The sequence below is a fragment of the Ursus americanus genome, chromosome 36 (assembly GCF_024610735.1).
Source record: "Ursus americanus isolate L20-20 chromosome 36, mUrsAme1.1.p, whole genome shotgun sequence".
Classification (NCBI taxonomy): Eukaryota; Metazoa; Chordata; class Mammalia; order Carnivora; family Ursidae; genus Ursus; species Ursus americanus.
The window spans coordinates 12541978-12561453 of record NC_142162.1 but is presented as its reverse complement, the minus strand read 5'-3'; the positions used below and the strand labels follow the sequence as shown (position 1 = coordinate 12561453).

General features: G+C 45.2%; 1 protein-coding gene across 1 annotated transcript; it reads right to left on the bottom strand.

Moving 5' to 3' along the window:
• Positions 1–9639: 9639 nt before the first annotated feature.
• Positions 9640–19367, bottom strand: POLR2M (RNA polymerase II subunit M). The gene is made up of 4 exons (XM_045787932.2): positions 19236–19367; positions 16402–17049; positions 13573–13777; positions 9640–11780 (listed from the first exon to the last, which is right to left on the bottom strand). Exons 1-4 carry the CDS (start codon positions 19346–19348, stop codon positions 11634–11636), a joined length of 1113 nt encoding a protein of 370 aa, XP_045643888.1. The 5' UTR covers positions 19349–19367; the 3' UTR covers positions 9640–11633.
• Positions 19368–19476: the final 109 nt, after the last annotated feature.

The following is a 19476-nucleotide window of genomic DNA, read 5'->3' as shown; positions in this document are numbered from 1 at the left end:
TCTTACTGTTGTTCCCATTCCATAGATGGGAAAACTGAGGGACAGAGACGTGGCTACTGGAACGTGCTGTCCAGATCCTCTTCAGGAACGCAGAACATCTTCCCCAGGCTGCTGGGAGTGCCACCAGCTCAGGGCCCTCAGCCGTCAGCCTCTCTGGGGTCTGTCCCAGCTGAAGAAAAGTGGCTTCCCCAAGACCATGGCTCCTTCTGGGGCACTGCATATCCAGGGACGGATCTCCTGTATTAGTTTCCTGTGGCCGCCATCGCCAATCACCACAAACTGGGTGGCTTAAGCCCACATCTCACAGGGCTGGAGGCCAGAAGCCTGAGGTCGCTGTGCCAGCAGGAAGGCTCCTGCTGGAGGCCGGGAGGGGTCTGTCCTATGTCTCTCTCTGAGGTGCTATGGCTGCGGGCTGTGCTCGGTGCTCCCTGGCTTGTGGACACATCGCTCCAGGCGCTGCCTCTGCTTGTACATGAGTCTGGGTGTCGAATCTTCCTCTCCTTTCTCTGGAGGGCCCTGGTGGATGGACTTAGGGCTCACTCTAACTGCAGGATAATCTCATCTCGAGGTCCTTAACTTTATTATATTTGCAAATAAGGTCGCAGGGACCAAGGAGGGGGAGGACTCAGACACATGTTTTTGGGGTCACTATTTGGCCCCCTAGACCTCCCATGGGGACACCACTCTGCAAGGGCCATCCAGGCTCCCGAGCTCCTTGTGAGGTTGCCTGAGGACTTTGTGAACCTCGGCCCCTCCCAGCTTCTCCCCTGCTTCCTTGTCCTCTGTTCACAGGTATTTCTTTTTGGGGCTCCCCTAACAGACATCCTGCCTGCTAACCTCCACCTCGGGGTCTATGACAATTGAATATGTTTTAAAGTCTTTGTAAACTTCACTTTAGGGCTCATATGTATTTTTTAAGTGCTTTTGAATTCTAATTCAATTCTGCATTATACTGGCCAGATAGTAACTGACTTCTCAGTTTCCCAAACATTCTGAATTTCCCCCTTCTAGGCTTTTGCTAATGCTGTGTCCAACCATCTCCCCAGCCCACAGGTCTGCACGGCATCTATGGATCAAAGCCTAGGTCAAACACCCTCTTTCATGGAGCCTTCCTGGCCCCCTGCCTGGAAGTGAGGCCCTTGGTCTGTTAGTCACTTAGCCCTGTATACTCTGGGTAAGGATTGGTGTGCAAGGGGCAGCTCCATGAGGCCGGTGAGGGCAGGATTTCAGCCCACTTCTGAATCTGATATCTATCAGGCCAGCCCTGTGCCCCCTCTATTGTGCTTGCCGAGGTCACTGGTCCTTTGTCTTCCTGCTCTGGGCTCTCCCAGGGTGTCTGCATCATGGGCTTCTCCCACCTTCTCCGTATGGAGGGGCCTCATCCTTGGCCGCCAGTCCCAGGGGTTAGGCTCGCCTTTCCAACAGCCCACTAGGCATCTGTGAGGACCCCCACGGGTATGAGTCCAAAACTGACTGCACGTTGTCATCCCTGCTCTCTTCCTATAACCTGACTCCTCCCACCCTGGTTCCCCAAGTTAGGACCTGCAAGGTGACAGAACCACCCCGTTACTGAAGGAATGTCTAGTTCCTACACTTCAAACACCGCCGCCTCTGTGATGTGTGAAATTAGGGTCATGGGGCAAAGCCATGCCCCCTGGAAGGGATCTGGGGCGGGGGCAACCTGATGCTTCTGTTCTCTTCTACGAAGCAGGGGTGCAGAGGGTGGGGGCAGACAGGTGTCAGTGGAAGACAGGCCGGAAGCAGGAGGAACAGTGGCTAACAGTTGTTGTAGACTTAGACCCAGCTCATCTCCACAACAAGCCTGTAACGGTGATGTTCTTATTACTCAGACCTTTCAGATGAGGCAGCTTCGGGCAGTTGAGGAACGCTAGCTACCCTGGGAGTAAGTGGCGGATGTGAGCTGCTGGTTCGGGCTGGTGCGTGAGTGCTGGGCTGTCCTCTGGGGAGAGGCAGTGGCCGCAGAAGGTAGAACCAAAGAGCTGGGAGGGAAAGAGCTAGAGAAGGCTCGCACCCAGGCTGTTTTCACGCTCTTGGCCCTCTTTTTCCCCCTGTTGCCACTCATCATTAAGGAAAATATCTGTGAAAGGCACAGCCCGTCACAGCACTGCCGTCAGGACCAAAGTGGAGGGACCCCCTTGGGCCCACTGGAAGCCCTTAGTGACACGAGGTCAGGTGCTCGTGGCCAGCCCTGCGGGGAAAGCCAGGCACCGGCTGTCTGGAATGCAAGCAAACAGAACAAGTATGAAGGACACCCTGGGAAACAGAAAAGGCACTCGACTTGGAGAAAGACGGACGCATGTCTTAACAGTGCATGACTTTGAGGAAGCCACTGCCTTGCTGACCCTCAGCCTCCCCCCCTGGAAAATGCTGGAATAATCCCTACCTCACAGGGCATGTATGAGAAAGGGGGACCCCAGCTGTGAGATCATGTCCTAAACCACACATGGCTGTGTGTTAGGCATCATGGTTTCCCACGGAAGACAGCGGCTCTCGGGGAGGTGCAGAGGGTGGCTCCCCGAGCCCCCCTTCCTCCTCTCCATCTGCTCAGCTTCTCCGTCACTCATTCATTCTGTTATGGAGTGCCCATTATGTCTAGCATTGTTCTAGGCCACTGAGGATATAGCCATAAACAAGACAAATAAAAGTCCTTGCCATCTTATTCTAATGGGGGAAGTCAGATAACAAGCACACGGGAAAATGTACGATTCTACGGAGAAAAATAAAGCAGCTGAGGCGAGTTATATTCATTGGCATTCCTGACAAGGTGACATTCGGAGAAATACTTGTAGGAAACGAGGAACTAGCCTGCTCACGTGTGGGGAAGGAATATTCGAGGCAGGGAGAACAGCTGTGCATAGGCCCTTAGGTGGGCACACTTGTGACCTGTTACAGCAGGAGCAAGGAGGCCCGTGTGGCCCGGGGCTACAGTCAGAAAAGTGACAACGGAATCGGGTGGGGTGTTGTAGGCCCTCGTACACATTTAGCTTGTTCTGAGATGGGAGCCCCTGGAGGGTGTGAGGCAGAAAGATGACCAGATCTGACGGTGTCCTTACAGAGTGATGCTGGCTGCTGTGTTCAGACAGCGCTGTCGGCGTGGGCAAGGGCGGAGGCAGGGAGACCAGGTAGGAGGCCCCCGCAACAGTCCAGGCGCTGGAGTGTGGTAGCTCGTTTCACCACCAAATCTCATTTTCCATAGGGTTTCTGTTTGAAGACACACGTTTTGGATGACGCTAACCGGGTCCGACACCCTCGTTGTAGAAACCAGAAAACTCAAACCCCAAGAAATTAAGTGACTTGGCCGAGAATATTCAATTTGTGAATAGCAGAGGAAGAAGTCTGCTGCCACCGCCACTGCCCATACATCCTGATTCTGAGCCCAAGAGCCGGGGGAGCTCCTCAGAGCACGTCTGTTGCCGCTGAATATGATGGAGTTCGGAGCTGGAGATAGCCTCAGGAGTCACAATATATCAAGAGTTATTTAAAACCACGAGGCTGGGGGAGGTCCCCAACCAGTGAGCACAGATGGGGAAGAGGTTCCAGGAAAGACCCCTGGGCATCTCAGCGTTCGGTGATTGGGAAGACGAGAAGGAACCTGCAAAGAAGACTGACAGGAAGTGGTCGTCAAGTGCCTCGGACAGAGTGGTATTTCAGAAACCAAGGAAAAAAAGTGTTTCGAGAAAGAGGGAGTGATCAACTATGCCAAATGCTCCGAGGGGTCAAGAAGGAGGAGGACTGCAACAGCAGTCAGCAACAGCAAGGCTATTGGGGACTTTGACCTTTTGGGGAGGAATGTTGGGAGCAAACACTTGAGACTGGAGTGGATTCAGGAGAGCTGGAGGGGCTCTTGGGTGGCTCAGTCATTGAGCATCTGCCTTTGGCTCAGGTCGTGATCCCAGGGTGCTGGGATTGAGCCCCGAGTCAGGCTCCCTGCCCATCAGGAAGCCTGCTTCTCCCTCTCCAGCTGCTCCTGCTTGTGTTCCCTCTCTCGCTGACTCTCTGTCAAATAAGTAAATAAATAAATAAATAAAATCTTTAAAATTAAATAAATAAAGGAGAGCTGGAGGAGAGGAGTTGAGGCAGTGAGATAGACAAGGCTTCCACGTTACGTGTCCTTGTTGCTCCTTGACTGTTGAGGGTCCAACAGGCCCGCTTTCTGTCCTTGTTCTTCTCCTCCTTCATTTTCCATTTCCTGTCTTCCTTCTCCCACTCTCCCAAGTTTGCCTGTTCCATCTCCCATTCCCTTAAGCCCTACTTTCCTTTAGGAAAAAAAAGTCATCTAATGAACTAACATGCACTGAGAGATTAATAAGATTTCACTGATGTTTAGCTGCCTCCAGGATCATCCTTCATCTCAAGGAAGGTTTACTCCTCTCAAATCCATTTGCTTCACGGAAGCCATTAGACTTCCTGGATTTTTTTATTAATTGTGCTAATTAGCCAGCAATGATACGAGAACCCCAAGACCCCTGTTACCTTCAGAGGGTGGTGGGAGACATGGTGAGAGGTTTTGGTAAGTAGGCAGAAGTCACACTGCTGAAGACTGAAGGAAGAGGTTGGGAAAATGGGGACATTCAAAACGAACCAAGTAAGGGTCCCCAGGTGGCACAGTCTTGGTTAAGCATCTGACTCTTGGTTTCGGCTCGGGTCATGATCTCAGGGTTGTGGGATCAAGCCCCACATGGGACTCCGTGCTCAGCATGGAGTCTGCTTGAGATTCTCTCCCTCTCTCTCTGCCCCTTCCCCCCACATGCTCCCTCTCTGTCTCTAATAATCTCAAAAAAAAAAAAAGTCAGGCAGCGAAGAGGAAAGAGAGTCACACTTCTAAATATAACGAGCAGTACATTATCCCTTTAATGTTTCTTTTTAAAATATACATTATCCATTTTTATTTCAAGAAAATTAGAGTAACTGAACCCAGTCGCAATAGGTAAGGCTACCTAAGACTGCTTAACACTTCTATAGTTTCAGAAGTAGAAGATAGACTTCTGGCACGGTGCTTTTTCTATCACTTTGCAAAAACATGTTAAGGAATTAATTATGAGTAGACTCCACATTAAGCAAAGAACACTGGGCGAGGGCGGAAAGATCCGGCTCTGTTAGAACCAGCTGCACACCATAGGCACGTCTCTGTGCCTCTCTGTGCCTTGGTTTCCCTATTTATAGGATGTGGAACAAAATATATTTAAGCTTTCTTCCTTCCCTAAGAACTAAAGATGCTAAGTTGAGATAAGATTGGCCTTCTATTGCCAGTGAGCTTCCTCACGCGCTGCATTTTGACCCTATTAAATGGAGCTGAAGGGGGGGGAATCCTTCTTATTAAAAATCTAATCAATAGAAGATATGCTTTCGTTTTCACCAGACAATCCCGAGAAGAGCTATTTAATACAAATATATGTGGTACTGGTTAGGAGCAGTGATGTATTTACTAGCAATATTTTCAGACAGAATTTATAAGCACCAATCTGGGTCTCCGTCTTCTAAGGAGCGTTTTCTGTGTGCTCCGAGTAAGGGCTTGATTTACGACTCTCATTCTTTGGCCTTAATAATGAGAAAATTTTCCATATGAAGCTGGGGCTTTCCTCAGCTCAGTGTCCTAATTTCCCCTTGTCAAAACAGCCTTTTTAGGGAGTCTCTATTGTTCTCAAGTTAATTTTAACACTAAATTAAAAGCTTCATATGGTGGTGATTTTAAAACATTTTACTCCATATGCCAAAAGGTACCTCCCCAAACTACTTCGATCGTAATTGTTACCATCGTTACAATAAGGTTTTCATATAGAATCTCTTTAAGGCCCCAAAGTGTTCTCTAAAGACCACACTTTGAAATTTCTGTTCTCTCAAAACATACCCCATACGTTAGATAAGGAGTCGCTGACCTCATCTTACAGACTTAACAGTCAGGAGAGCGCAGAACTTCCCATTGGATTCAAAGGAAATAGTGGCATTTAAATCCTAAATCTAATAAGCTAAAGCTATTCCAGTGGCTTACCCTCTTTTTCGCCTTTTTTTTATTCCAAGTTTTCTAAAATCATCTGGGAAGCAATAGATCATGTTTAATTGTTCGGGCTTTTATGCTGTGCCTTCAGAATCGCTTCTGATTTGTGGTCTGGCTCCGGTTCAGCAAGAGCCGGCCCTAGGTTTGTCTCACCCGCCCGCTATCAAAGCTGCCTCGCTCCAGCCAGAAATTAAAATAATAGCTTTCAGTTTCTCCTCCCTGTCAAGGACCTAGTCAATAATGCAATTTGCCATCTTCTGTAGATGACTCTATATGCTCTCCATTAGAGCGGGATATATAATCCTTTTCTTTATTTCGCAGAGGCGAAAGACGGAACCTTTCTTTCCTGACGACTTTACTTTCTTTTAGCATTACAAACTGTCCTGAAGCCTGCAAAGGGCGGACTACCAGATTTTACCTGCTCATCTGAATAAAGCCTAGGATACCTGAGGTCACTTTGCCTCGCATCTCTTCTCCCAGAAAGTTTTACGCAGCCAAGTGTCGAGTGAGGAGGGAAGAAGAGTGAAGATCCCAGCAGTGATCAAAGCGGTCATACGATGATTAAAAACGAAACGCTCCAAATACAAAAATGATCAGAACAAAAGCTCTTTTGTGGCATAAGTCACAGAGACAGGACAAACGCCCCCAGAGTAATCTGAGCTCTCATCTAGCATTAGCGCTTTCTGAAGCCCACATGCAACTTGGCTGTGGGGCTGTGTGCACGAGGCCATGCAGTCCGGTGCCCGGAAGTCTTGAGGGCTGGGTTCTTTGCTCAGCTGCCTCTGAGTGACCTTGAGCAAATCACCTCAACATCCCAATTACAGGAGAGATAATTCCACAAGCTATCTGCCTTCCACCTTGACTCACACGCCTCCTGGGTCCCCAGAGAATGTGATGTGGACTGGACACAGGTCCCGTGAAATTATCTTAGAGGTGACTGCTATAGAATGGGACTAACCCTCCAACATCTCCCATGGTTCAGGTTAAGCCCCAAACTTCAGCACTTCCTTAGTATCATCACTTGAAAACTGAAGGTAAGAGTTCATGACTGCAGATTCACTCTGTTTTCCTACTTTAAACCTGATTTTAATATTAAAAAATCTTCCTTACTGAAAACTTTATTTTAAAAAGTTAACTTCTGTTCACCTGCAATTCAGATGACAACATGTCTGCTATGTCTGTACCCTTTTGATTTGACTTGAACAGGCAACATGGATTATGAGCTAAGAGCATATACAGCTTGGGTTCAAACCTTATCCCCAACACTTACTAGTCATTGAACTTGGACAAGTTATTTCAAGTCCTTGTGCCTCAGTTTCCCCTTTTGTAAGTGGGAAAAAATAGTACTTTTGAAAAATAAAAATCTAACCATGTCACATTACAAAAACAAAACCCCTTACTTGCTAACTCTTCTCAATCAAAACTACATAATACTTTATTCTCAATAGAACGGGTATTCTGAATTTTCTATTTAACTTGTATAGCCCAAAAGTAGTCATCCTAGTTGAAATAATAACTATCCTTGATAAACGGCAAGGTTCCAAATCCCCTATCTCCTAAGTCTCAAAGTACATTTTGTTAGGAGTAAAAAGTTAACGACGGAATATCAAACACTTTTTTAAATGAATGGAGGGGCGCCTGGGTGGCACAGCGGTTAAGCGTCTGCCTTCAGCTCAGGGCGTGATCCCGCCGTTACGGGATCGAGCCCCACGTCAGGCTCCTCCACTGTGAGCCTGCTTCTTCCTCTCCCACTCCCCCTGCTTGTGTTCCTTCTCTCGCTGGCTGTCTCTATCTCTGTCAAATAAATAAATAAAATCTTTAAAAAAATAAATAAATAAATGAATGGAGATTCACACTACCAAGGGTTTTTGGTTTGTTTTGTTTCTTGCGAAACAAAGTAAGCCAATTCTAAAATTTCTGTGAAAAACAAAGAGCCAAAAATATCCAAACCACTCTTTAAAGAATAGAACGGCAGGCTTTACTCCAGCCTTATCATAAAGCTACCATCAATAACATGGAGTAATATTAACACAAATAGATGAACAGAACCAAAGAGAGGACCCCCGCAAAGGACACAGACACACACCGATGCTTGAGGTGTCCCAGAAATACACTATATGGTGCAGGACAAAGGCTGGCAACATGGAAGGATCCTTCCTCGTACCATCACAGATATATTCTGGGTAGCATCCACGTCACAGTGGAAAGGCAAAAACCATAGAGCACTTTTTAACCGAAACAATTCTAAAAGATAATATTTTCATGACTTCAGGATAGGGAAGGATTCTTTTTAAAAAAGGCACTAAACATAGAAGATTGGTAAGTTTGCCGTTAAGAATTTCTGTCCAACAAAAACTCCATGAAGAGAATGAAAAGTTTTCCGGAGAGGAAGAGGTTATTTACAACAAATATAACTAAATAATGATTAGTATCAAGAATACATCCTACAGGGGCGCCTGGGTGGCACAGCGGTTAAGCGTCTGCCTTTGGCTCAGGGCGTGATCCCGGCGTTATGGGATCGAGCCCCACATCAGGCTCCTCTGCTGTGAGCCTGCTTCTTCCTCTCCCACTCCCCCTGCTTGTGTTCCCTCTCTCGCTGGCTGTCTCTATCTCTGTCAAATAAATAAATAAAATCTTAAAAAAAAAAAATGAAGGCCTACTATCAAAACATCACACCGGCTAACATAATGTCTGGTGATATCAAGTGTTACTGAACTGGAAATCTCATGCACGCTGGACACAGGATGGCGGGACTATTAGATGGTAAAGATATGCATAGCTTATAAGCCACCAATTGAACTCCTAGGTAAATACCCGACAGAAACGTTTAGGGGCACAAAGATCTCATTGCAGCATTGCTTGTAATAGCCCCAAACTGAAAATACCACAGACGTGCTCGCCACACTAGATTAAAGCGGGACTGATGGAATGGCACATTATACAGCAGCGGGCTGAATAAACCACACCGGAGCAGTATGAACTTTAAAAGCAACGTTGAGTCAGACACCAAACACACACACAGAATGATTCCATTTTTTATAAGGCAAAAGTAGGCAAAACAAACTAACCATACTATTGCATACATAACTGGTAAAACCATTTTTTTTAAAGGGGGGGAAGTATTTCTCTAAAGTCAGGATAGTCGGTAACTCTGGGGGATAAATAGGGTATCCACGGGGGACAACGGGAGATTCCAGAGTACTAGTGGCCGCTTTTCTGCATCTGGTTTGTGATTACATAGCTATCAGCTTTGCCCATTAAACTGCACACCTGTTTTGTATACTTCTCTGGAGGTTATATTTGACAGAATTTGAAAGAATGAGGGAGAAATTATATACTAAATATTAACGGCAATTAAATTCATAATTATCAAAATAGCGCAGAAAAAACTACAAGGCCCAGAAACAGGCCCACAGCACAAGACACATGGGAATATTAAAGTGAAATTTTTAAAAAGTCCTAGAAGAAAATAAAGATGGATCCATATCCATCCTCGGGCCAGGGAAGGCATGCTCAGGCATAACCGCGAAGGTGGACTCCTAAAGAAAACGTCTACAGCAGAACACCACGAACTGTATTAAAAGAAAATAACACACTAAAACAAGAACATATGACAAAAGCTGGACGTCTTAGTTCATCAAGAATTTATAGACCAATAGAAACAGCACACTCTTCAAGAAAATACAGTTAAGATATGAATAAGCAGTGCTCCAAAGAATGACCATAAATGGGCAATAAACATGAAAAAACGCTCACCATCATTAAGCAAAGAAACAAATTTTAAAAATCATCCTTTCCTGTAATTATTCGGTTTGCAAACACTTTAAGCAGCACTTTGCAGTTCTGGGAATTTGATATTGCTCAGAGGAATATAAAGGGACACAACCTTTGCGGTGAGCGATACAGGTCAGGAATCTTGAAAACTTACCTATACTCCCAACTAGCAATTTCACTTCTAGAAAGGTATCTTCTGGAAAGAAATCATTTTTGTACAAATGTGATTATCTTTTAAGATGTTGATCACGTTGTTGTTTACAGTTTGCATGGTAACAATCAAACTGTTAATAAGTTGATTTTAAAAGTTACGGCACACCCATAAAATTGAATATTCTGTGGCTATCTACAATGCAAAATATCTGTTAGGGGAAAATGTTTACCATACATGGCGCAGACTGTGAAACAATGTACAGTATGATTGCATTACGGAAAATTGAAACGTATAGAAGAGAATGTAAGGTCCACAAACCCAAACCTTAACAGAGGCACTCTCTGGGTGATCGGACTACGGGGGACTGTGTGTCCACGCATGGCAGCCCTTCCACATTACTTGGCTTTCCAGAAATCTATTATTTTATTTTCTAAAGAATACTTTTATGTTGTGAAATCCATTTACTATTAGTTTTTAAAAAGAGAAATAATGAATTTGTTAGCTCAGTGTATTTTTACATTTTCAGAGGGAGAGGATGGGAGGGGGATGGAAAGCCGGAGCCACACCTGGAAGTCCATGCTAGAGAACGGAGCCCTTCCTAGCACTCCTAAATGTGTGTGCAGGAAAATGTCATATATGAGTCTCTTTTAGAGCAAGTTAAACTTAATTAAGCACCCATAAAACATCACCATTAACATTGTAAAGTTGCTCTAATATTTTATTCTTCCTTTCAACACTGTTTAAAATCTCCAACATATTAAAGAAACCTCTGAGAACAACCACGTAATCCTTTAAAATTACATAAGTGTGTATACATATGAGATTGAGATTTCTGTAGCCTAAATATGCCTCTGGGGGGGGCAATATATTGACAATTCAATTGTAGCTTAAAAAAACAAATTGGTTCTCTTACCAAACTGAACCTGTCACCTCTTAGAGCAATGAATTCAAGTCAGGTCAAGCCTAAGAACAGCTCCTCCCTTCACCTACAGTCACCCTAGACTTTTCCTATACGTCATGTGGCTCTGGGCAAATCTGATCATCCAGAAAGACCGTCCACCCTCCAGCACCAACTAAGAGTACTCCTATTCCTAATCAGAAGGTAACATTTTTCCTACGGGAAGACAGAAGAGGAAAACAAACATTTCAGAACTGAGTGTCTTCCCAGGTATTTCACATCCAACACTGCGTTAACCCCATGCAAACATGCACACAATTCTCTAGACCGCTCCCTTCACTACTCAACAAAGGAGGGAGCTTTACGTTCCTCATTCATGTTAGGCGATGCCTGGGCCAACCAAATATTTCACTGAAAGACATGTAATAAATGCTACTCCACAGAGGTAAAAATCAGGACAAGAGCAGTTACCTGCTTCGTTTGGCTTAGAGGAAAACATACTGTGCTTACTACGTACTGAAATGTCAGAACACCACACAACAAACTGCAAAACTTTAATACAATATGGTTAAAACACAATATTCAAATATTAAACTTTTTAAGCACATGAAAGCCATCTTCTGAAAGACAAACTGGGCTATTTTTACAGCTACCTTTGTGTAACTTTAAAAAATTCCTTCCCTCGACAATGTCTGACACCGATCTTGATACTCATTTGAAAGTCTGACGTAAGATCAGAACAACTCAACAGCCAGAGATTTCGGTGACGATCCCGAAAGATCTGCCCATCTTCAGAATTCATCTCCAGAGGACTGATCGTCGTCTTCATCCCTCACTTCTCGGTACCTCCTCGAGGTCTCCCCTTCTGGATTATAGCTCAGCATCTTAACGTTCAGTCTTTCAGCTAACTTTTGTGCTGCGAGTTTGGCTTGCATCTCCTTTAAAACAAAATCAAAGCAAGACATTACACATTCACATCCTTTTCTCTACAATTTTTTCAATAGGAAGTCATTTAAAGAGTCATCAAAGAGAAGTGGAAATCAAGGGGCATACGGCTCCCCTCAGTGCTCTCTCCAACAGCGTGCAAGTCTGAGGTTGTGCCTACCACAGATGGGGGGGTGAGGGCAATGCTGGTGAGGGCTACTAGCCGGCCGCAGTCGTGGTCAGACTTCCATTCACAGACAACAGTGCACTGAAATACCCCAGCTCTCCGTGGGAAACGGAGTAACCCGCTGAGCACTGCGACAGTTATAAACATGGACAGATTTTTTAAGTATGCGGACACATGCACGTGCACACACACACTCACGGAGCAGTTTCAACTATCAAATATCAAAAATCACTAATGCTGTGTTGATTCTCCAAAAAAGAATCTTCTTTCCTAGATGAAATCATGGCTTTTAGGCTTGAGAGTTACATTTCAATGTCTGAATGAAATCAAGAAACCAATACTTTTAAAAAGCTGGCTATTCCTCTCCAAATTAAGTTCCCATGAAAATTACTCCATGACAGAAAGTCCAAGTAGATTTTAGACACTGGCAATGCGCTCACAGATACTGAAGGACAGGACCACGGACTGACGGCAGGTGGCAATGCCCATTTTTAATCTGGCTCTTTGCTTTTCTCATGCTTTTGCCCCTACAACTTGAACCTCTTTGTGTCCTTCCCCTCAGGCCATGAATATTCTGCGGAGGTAGGACTGAAGCGGGAGCTAATAGCACTCTGCTAAGGAAACTGATTTCAAAGGAGTTGAACTCAACCTAAAGATATCTTAGGACAGGCACTTAAGATCATATAAACGATTTAAAAACCAATTCCCCACGGGTGCAGTCATAACCAGGCGGTAATACTTTAATACTCGAGGAAGAAAAACGGCTTTTAAAAAGGAGTGCCTTGAAAAGGCCAAGCCATGCCGAATGAACTTTCGTGAGAAGCCAAACTGAATAACAGCCTACTTTTGTCCTGACCGGTGTCTAGCACCTGATTAAAGTCTAGCTAAGCAGCACTAGGAGGCTGAGCTGCTGTTCTCGGGGTTCAAACTCTTACTATCGAAGTACATCGGATGCTTTCTTTTCTCCCTCCAGTCTTCACACCTATTTTCTCCCATCTCGTTATTCTGTACACAAACTGTCCATATACATGCTTAAGGTTCTGGGCAGAACTCCCAGGTCTTTGAAGTGCTGTACGAAATTAAGTCACTCAAAGTAGACTATTCTTCTGTGTTCCCAAGGGCCCGCAGATCACACTTTTAAGCTCAGTATCCAAATGTCTGTTGGTAACACCACACTCCTCCCCCAGTTGTTAGGCTCTTCGCTATCCGGCAGGAGACAGAGACCTGGAAACATTTCCCTGGTTCTTGGTTAGATTCTACCACTGAGAGCCTCTCGCCTGGGGTTTACAAGGTGGAAGACAGAGAAGCAAGGCTTCTTACAGCCTGATAGCACGGGCTTTAAGAGACTGGTGAATTTTGCAGTGGTCTCCCCCACATTTCCTGGCAAAAACCTCTCGGCTGTCGCACGTAGCTGTGATCATCTCCAGCTGTGTCCTGTGGTTCTAGCAACTTCCAGACTCTCAGAAAACTAGAGGCTCTCATCTGCGAGCTAACGGCACGAGCCGACCATTCCTCAAGCACCCCTTCTATTAAGTCCTGTCCTCTCTGAACTTCCTGGAGTACATTCTGTCTTAGCAGCACCTAATACACAGATAAGAATCATTTAAAACCCTAAATACCTCATAACTCTGTTTCTGCTGTTTCTGAAGTGCCAAAGATTCTTCCATGGAGAGCAGCTGTGCGGGCATATGGTGAAGTGGCAGAAGCCGGGCTGCCGTGATGTCATCCAGATGCTTCTTATCCCTGAGCCGCCTTTCTTCCGAGGAAATGGGAGACCCTCTTCTCTGCCAATGACTAGATGAATCACTTTGTTGTGAAGGTAATCTGAAGGAGGGAAAATGTGTTGTACCATCAGACTATTTTCTTTTTATAGACACATTTACAACAGTCCCACACAGAAGCGGCCTTTAACCTTGGCAGTTAATTTTTCTACAAAGATAACAGTAAGGAGTTTACTAATATTTATATTCATAGAGAAAAATCCTTCCTGTTTTCAAACATATTTACCTCAGAAACAGGAGTATTTAAATTGGCACCTTTTTGGAGAGTAATAGGACAATCCACTCTTTTAACAAACAGGTAGGGGCGCCTGGGTGGCACAGCGGTTAGGCGTCTGCCTTCGGCTCAGGGCGTGATCCCGGCGTTATGGGATCGAGCCCCACATCAGGCTCTTCCACTAGGAGCCTGCTTCTTCCTCTCCCACTCCCCCTGCTTATGTTCCCTCTTTCGCTGGCTGTCTCTATCTCTGTCGAATAAATAAAATCTTTAAAAAAAACAAAACAAAAAAAAAACAGGTAGACTGACAGACTCTTTGCATTATCCTTCACTCCTCCAAACTTACACTTGACCTGGAGCCATCTTTCCATTCAAAAAACATGCGCAAATGGGCTTGCTGTCCAGTAAAAGAAATAAACTTGTAAACAGTTTCCGTGCAACGGAATACCACACCAGTAACACTAAACAGAGGTGGTACACATACGAGGCATACTGGTACACTGGAACATAGAGGTAACCACCAGTTCTAACGGGAGACAGGGAGGTTGTTAGAAAAACTTTAAAAGAGTGAATTTTGAGGAGTCTTGGAATAATAAATGCTCACCACGTAAATGAGGGGAGGAGGGCATCCCAGCAGGGAGTGAGGGGTAACACGATGCAGCACAAAGAAGTTCAGGGAGTGGGTAGTAGAGGAAAGGCCGAGAGATAAGGCTGGCAAGTAGACCGGGCCCAGTCCTCAGCGAAGAGTTGTGTTCTAGGTAATGGGTTCAGATTTGCATTGGACGAATTTCACTCCGACAGCAGTGGAGAAGATGGACTAGAAGAGTTAAGACTAGAGTCCAGAACAGGCCTGTGATAGCCCGAGAGAGGGATGAGAGCTTTCACTTTGACAGAAGGATGAAAATAAGAATAATTAGAGCTGAAAGTCAACGAAAAATATAATGTTGGTCTTTATAGCTGGCAGATACGGAGATGAAGCAAAAGACACCTTGGGGGGAAAACAAAGTGGTGGCGTTATGAATTTAGGAAATATGGGAGAAAGTCAGCATGGGAAGAAGAGTTCTATTCTGTAGAACACCCTCATAGGTTTCATAGGTAACTGGCCATGCAAATCTGAAGTTCTGGAAAGACCTAAGCTAGAGGGAGATGAAGGACAGCCACCAGCATCCAGGTAGTACATGGAGCCAGAAGGGCATGGAGGAGGCCAAAGGAAGAGCAGAAAAAGAGTCAAAGGCTGCACATACATGGAATCCCTCGATCCACACTTGCGGGCCCAGCTTTTCCCAGTCTCCTCTAACTGCACAGCAGGCATCTGGCTCTCCCCACTCCCACTTCCAGCTAAATGACCACAGTAAAGAACGAGGATCCGCGTATCCTCTGACCGACTACATGATGCTTCTGGTTTTCTGTCTTCCCGGAAGTGAGGAAATACACATCACTGCACACAAGATGAGAGATTACTCACTTGGTACATCAAGAGTACAAAGATTACTTTTTATTGCTAACTAAAAATTAATGTAATATAATCCTGGTGTTTCTATCGAGAAGAAATAAAATGTTTTCAAGTTTAAAAAAATGGCAGGGTTTAACTTTAAAGACTCTTTATAATAATTCCCTGAAAGTTTTAGGTCTTTCTAACTAGAGGTTCTCGGCTTTTCGAGGAACGGTAACAGTGATTCCACTTCGTATATGATATTACATCCCGGGAAATACAGACAGGTAGGGTACCAGCGGCTACTCCCTGATGTGAATGTTACGTCTGCATACAAGTAAATAAAATTCTTTTCTCCTCTAAGAGCTTTTCTTTTTCTGGAGATCTCAGAAACAAAACTATGACAAGGAACTCAGAAGCAAGGTGAGTTTACCCCTCCTGCCTCCATCTGTTCTTCAGTTTCTTTAACCCTTCTTGGCTCCCTTCCCCCTCAAGCCGTTATGCTATAGTTCAATGTTCTTCCAAGTGTGTAGGCCTTGGGTTTTCGTCCAGATCCTGAACTCTCTGAGGAGCAGGACCTTTACTTCTGTGTCACCCCAGCACCAGCTGCTTACCTATAGTGAGCACACAACTATTTTTTGCTGATAAGTCCATCAGCTTCTAAAGCTGCTTTTCCCTTAGCTTACAGTCTAATCAAAGGGGGAGCTGCATACCAAAAAATTGTTCTGGAAAGTAGTCTTAATAAATTCTCTACCTCTGGGTTTAATATCAAATGTTGGCTAAGCAACCTGAAATTTAATACTTCACCTGCTATTTGAAACCTGTTCGATTATTTGGCTAAAAACCTAACATATTTTTCAACATGTATCCTCCATTCCAGCCAGGCTGTCTCCACAATATGCTCTTTGCTAACTGCAAGTGGATCCCACACAAAGTCCACGGAACTGAAAGCACTCTTCCGATTTTCTGCGTTTAACAAATAGTATGTTCCTGCGACAGGCCTGTTTCTGATAGTACTTACACATTAGTTTTAAATTTATGTGGTGCAGGCACTGGGTTTTTGGCTCGAACTTCTAGCACTTCCATGAAATGCGGCTTCTTCTGTGCCCCACTACCAAGCCTTGCCAAGTTCTCAGCACTCCTGCTCTCTTCTGAGTGCTCTTCACCTGAGTCCACAATTGTGATCCTTCGTAACCTATCAATAAACAGGTTGTCAGAGCTGCTCGAATTCTCTTCTGCTCGACTTGCAATACGATGCTGGGGGAGACGCTCACTAGCTTCAGAAGAGGAAGGCACACTGGCTCTGCTGCTGGAAGCTGGGCACATGCTCGCGGCGTACGCAACCTCTGGAGCCTCTTCGTCGCTTTCCTGAGGAGGGTGTACAAGTCCCCGCTGTCGTTGGGTCATTTCAGATGACTTGATGTTACTTACAGAGGAAGAGCCACAAACTAATGACGAAGTATCAAGTATCTGGTCAGAATTCTGGGCCTTTTCTGTGTCCACATTAACAACCGCAATTGCTTTTTGCCTTAGCTTACAGTCTAAACTAACAGGATGAAACGGTCCACGTTTTCCTCTAACTTCTTCACATTCTGCAATGGCAGCTTTCAGTTTGGCAAAAGAGTCTAAGATCTTTTTACCTTTGTCGGGCAATTTGCAAATGAATTTTCTGTTAAATGGAAAAAAACAAAAACAAAACCATGTATCTGTTAGAGCCGTGTTTTTAAACTTGAGATATAAAGACAAAGCATTATCCTCGAAGGGACAAAAACTTATCTTTAAGTAAAAAATCTAATTTCCAACTGCCTCAAAACAGGAATGAAGTAACAGTCATTATCTCAATACCCTAAAAAAAACAAGGGGATGTAGGAAGAGTAAGGAATATCCCTCATTTGTCTAATTAGAATTTCAGCTAAAGTATTTTAAGCATATAATACTCTATAATACACTCCAAAACTCGCAGTTTTTCAAGTGTGACGTCCAAGACCTTCCTGGGGAGGGGAGGTGGATGGGTCTTAAGGTCAAAATTATTTTCATAATAATGCTAAGCCATTATTTGCCATTTCCACGCTCCTTTTCTTATATGGGTACAGTGGAGTTTTCCAGAGGCCACATGGTATGTGATTTCATTGTTCTGATGGCTAACATTGTGTATTCTTGTGTTTTAAAGATTGCTCAGGGGCGCCTGGGTGGCCCAGTCATTAAGTGTCTGCCTTCGGCTCAGGGTGTGATCCCAGCATTCTGGGATTGAGCCCCACATCAGACTTCTCCGCTGGAAGCTTGCTTCTTCCTCTCCCACTCCCCCTGCTTGTGTTCCCTCTCTCGCTGGCTGTCTCTCTCTGTCAAATAAATAAATAAAATCTTTAAAAAAAATAAAATAAAAAATAAAAAAATAAAGATCGCTGACCTGTAATTCCTTTTTCTTTTTTTTTTAAGATTTATTTATTATGAGAGAAAGAGGGGTGGGGGAGCATAAGTGGAAGAGGCAGAGGGAGAGGGAGAGAGAATCCCAAGCAGACTCCACGCTGAGTGTGGAGCCCAATTCGGGGCTCCATCTCATGACCCTGAGATCATGACCTTAGTGGAAACCAGAGTGGAACGCTTAGTCGACTATGCCACCCAGGTGCCCCTCTCACCTAACACACCAATAAACATCAGTAGATGTAACACACATAAAACAAGAGGTCCTTGGGAGACTCATTAAGCCTTAACAGTATAAAGGGGTCCTAAGACCAAAAAGTTAATTTGCTGCTACAGATTAAAAACCCATTCTCACAAAGTTAAAGTACTTGTCCCCACTAGAAAGCTCCCAAATGGTTATTTGTCCCTTTTGCTGAGTGACATAAGTTCCTTTTCAGATTCTCTTTTCTTTATCCATATAAGAAATGGAAGGAAGATTACACCTCTGGCTCTCTATTCTTTCACACTACATTCCTTCCCACAGTTTCAACATTAACATCCCTCTCCAGCTGAGATTCCTGTATGTTCTCAGCCTTCTCTCTCCAGATCCTCAAGACCACTACTCCAGCTTTTAAGTGCATATAATTAACTCTCCCCTCAACTCTGCACCCCCTGTCTAAGTTAAATAATCAACCTCAGAGCTATTCCCCAACTTTTCTCTCATTAGTGGCTCTCTATATAAGCTGGAAACTTCAGCCATCTCTTTCAACTACATATCCAAATTATTCCATGCCTGATCTAGTTTTCCCAGTCCCACAACTACCCTTCTATAACCCCCTTGCTGGAAACTTCTCTGAAAATATCCTCCAGCTGTCTTCGGTCTCTCATTCCTTCAAACCTTCTTGCACCAAGCTGCTAAATTAAGCTTCTTTAAAAATCACTTTCGTGATATTGTTCCCTGCTAATAGTCGTTAAGTCAGCCAGCTGAATGAGAAACTTTTTCTGCCTAATATAGCACTCTATGTCCCATTCTTTCCCTTCCCTACAGGTCCCGTAAAAATAGGATCTAGAGATGAAATTGACAAGATGTTTTGGGCACAACAGGGGCGGCAAGGGAGGCGGGGGTACACAGGGATTTAGAATACAGACCCTCCCTGCAGGTAACCGTCACATTCTGGGTAATTAAAACCAACAAGGAACTAAGGGAACAGCTGAAACTCTTAAGCAGCCTTTTTAAGCACGCTAACCATCCCCACCGGCGGTACGTGCCAACGCAGGACGCGGTCGGCTTTATGGCTGGAGGCCGTCCACTCGGCCTGCGGGACTGGAACGGATCTGACTGAGGCAAGGTCACCTTCCAGGGAAGGGAACCCGATGTGGGGGAGGGGAAGGAACGCGTCCCAGGGAGACCGAACCGAAGAAGCCTGGCGGTGACTCGGCGGGACCCAAGCTTACTCGTTGCGCAAAAGTCTCTCCTGGCGCTTCAACATCTCCCGCAGCTCCGCCAAACTCCGCCGCGCCAAGTCCTCGGGAACTTGGGGCTCGAAGCCGCGGGCCAGCGAGCACATTCTGCGGGGCCTGAGGCTGGCGATGCGGCGGGCAGTCAGCTTCCTCGGCAGCCCTCGCTGCCGGCGCCGGATCCGCTGCCGGCGTGGACTCCGAGGTACGAGCGGGAGTCGCCATTTTCCCGGAAGAA